General features: G+C 29.3%; 1 protein-coding gene across 1 annotated transcript in view; it reads left to right on the top strand.

Moving 5' to 3' along the window:
- The window catches only part of NBEA (neurobeachin), a 707,336-nt gene that overhangs the window by 205,457 nt on the left and 500,759 nt on the right, over window positions 1-1,120 (top strand). The window contains exon 24 of the mRNA XM_019653151.1: window positions 497-584. Coding sequence (XP_019508696.1) covers window positions 497-584 — 88 coding nt within the window. The remainder of the gene's footprint in view (window positions 1-496; window positions 585-1,120) is intronic.

The raw sequence follows: 1,120 nt of genomic DNA, 5'->3' as shown, positions 1-1,120 counted from the left end.
TAGATTTTTAACCCTTGATGTATAAAGAGCGATAGAAACATTTGAAATTAATGTTTGAGTGATCTGGTAATTTTGTTTAGGTTTGTGGAGTTTTTCAAAATACGCATGCGTTATATACAGATAATGCATTTAATGAAGAAAATATGCTATTGTACAAAAGTAGCCATAGACAGTGACATAAAAGAATAGGTGTGGGTGTGCTTCAATAAAACTTTCTTTAAAAAATCAGGCAGTGGGGCAGATTTGACCTGTGGGTTATAGTTTGCTGACCATTAATTTGAGCATAATCTTCAAATGATTACAAATATCAGAGGATAATGTTATAGTATGAAAACTTTATTACTTATTATTGACCATTGAAAATTCAAGTTAGAGCTTAAGGTAAATCCATTCTTTCCTATTAAACAAAAACGTGAATTTGACTTACTGAACATTTATTGAAGTTTAATTTTTAAAAACAATTTCATTGAATATTGCAGTCACTATGTTCTATTAGGGGGTATGTAACTTTTTACTCTCAGCCATACTCATTATTTTTAGTGTTTGACATGTCTAATGTTGAAATTGTATTTAATTTTGAGAGGGTAAGTAGAATGCAAAGTATTCTGTATAGATATCCATTTTTAAAAACATGGCACAAAGCTTAACCCAGGAATATGTCTTTCGCATTTCTCAGTATAAGTGTGGATCTCAGATAAGTTACTCCTTATAATAAAAAACAAACATGTTTTCTGTTATCAGTGAGACTCAGACATGATCTTTTTGAAGTTATAATTTAATATAAGGTATATGGGTTTTAGCATGAGATAAATCTTGTATTTTTACCTAGTTTCTACAACTTACAAGATATGACCTCAACCTCAATTTCTTCATTTATTAAAAAGTGTTAATTACACTTATCCCACAGGGAGTTTGTGAAAATTGTTAAGTAATATTTGTAAAGTGCTCTAGATGGAGAAGGCTCTTTAGTTCTTTTGGAACTGTTTATTCAGAATTGTATCATGATAGAAAAATTTTCCCATTTATAAAATAAACCTGTCTTATTCAGAATTCTGAAGTTTAAAATAGGATATTTGAGACAATTTAGTTATTATGGGGTTTGATGGCAAATGACAAAAGT

The sequence above is a fragment of the Hipposideros armiger genome, unplaced genomic scaffold, assembly GCF_001890085.2.
Source record: "Hipposideros armiger isolate ML-2016 unplaced genomic scaffold, ASM189008v1 scaffold_198, whole genome shotgun sequence".
NCBI lineage: Eukaryota > Metazoa > Chordata > Mammalia > Chiroptera > Hipposideridae > Hipposideros > Hipposideros armiger.
The sequence above is the reverse complement of the archived record's forward strand: the minus strand, read 5'-3'. Positions and strand labels throughout refer to the sequence as shown.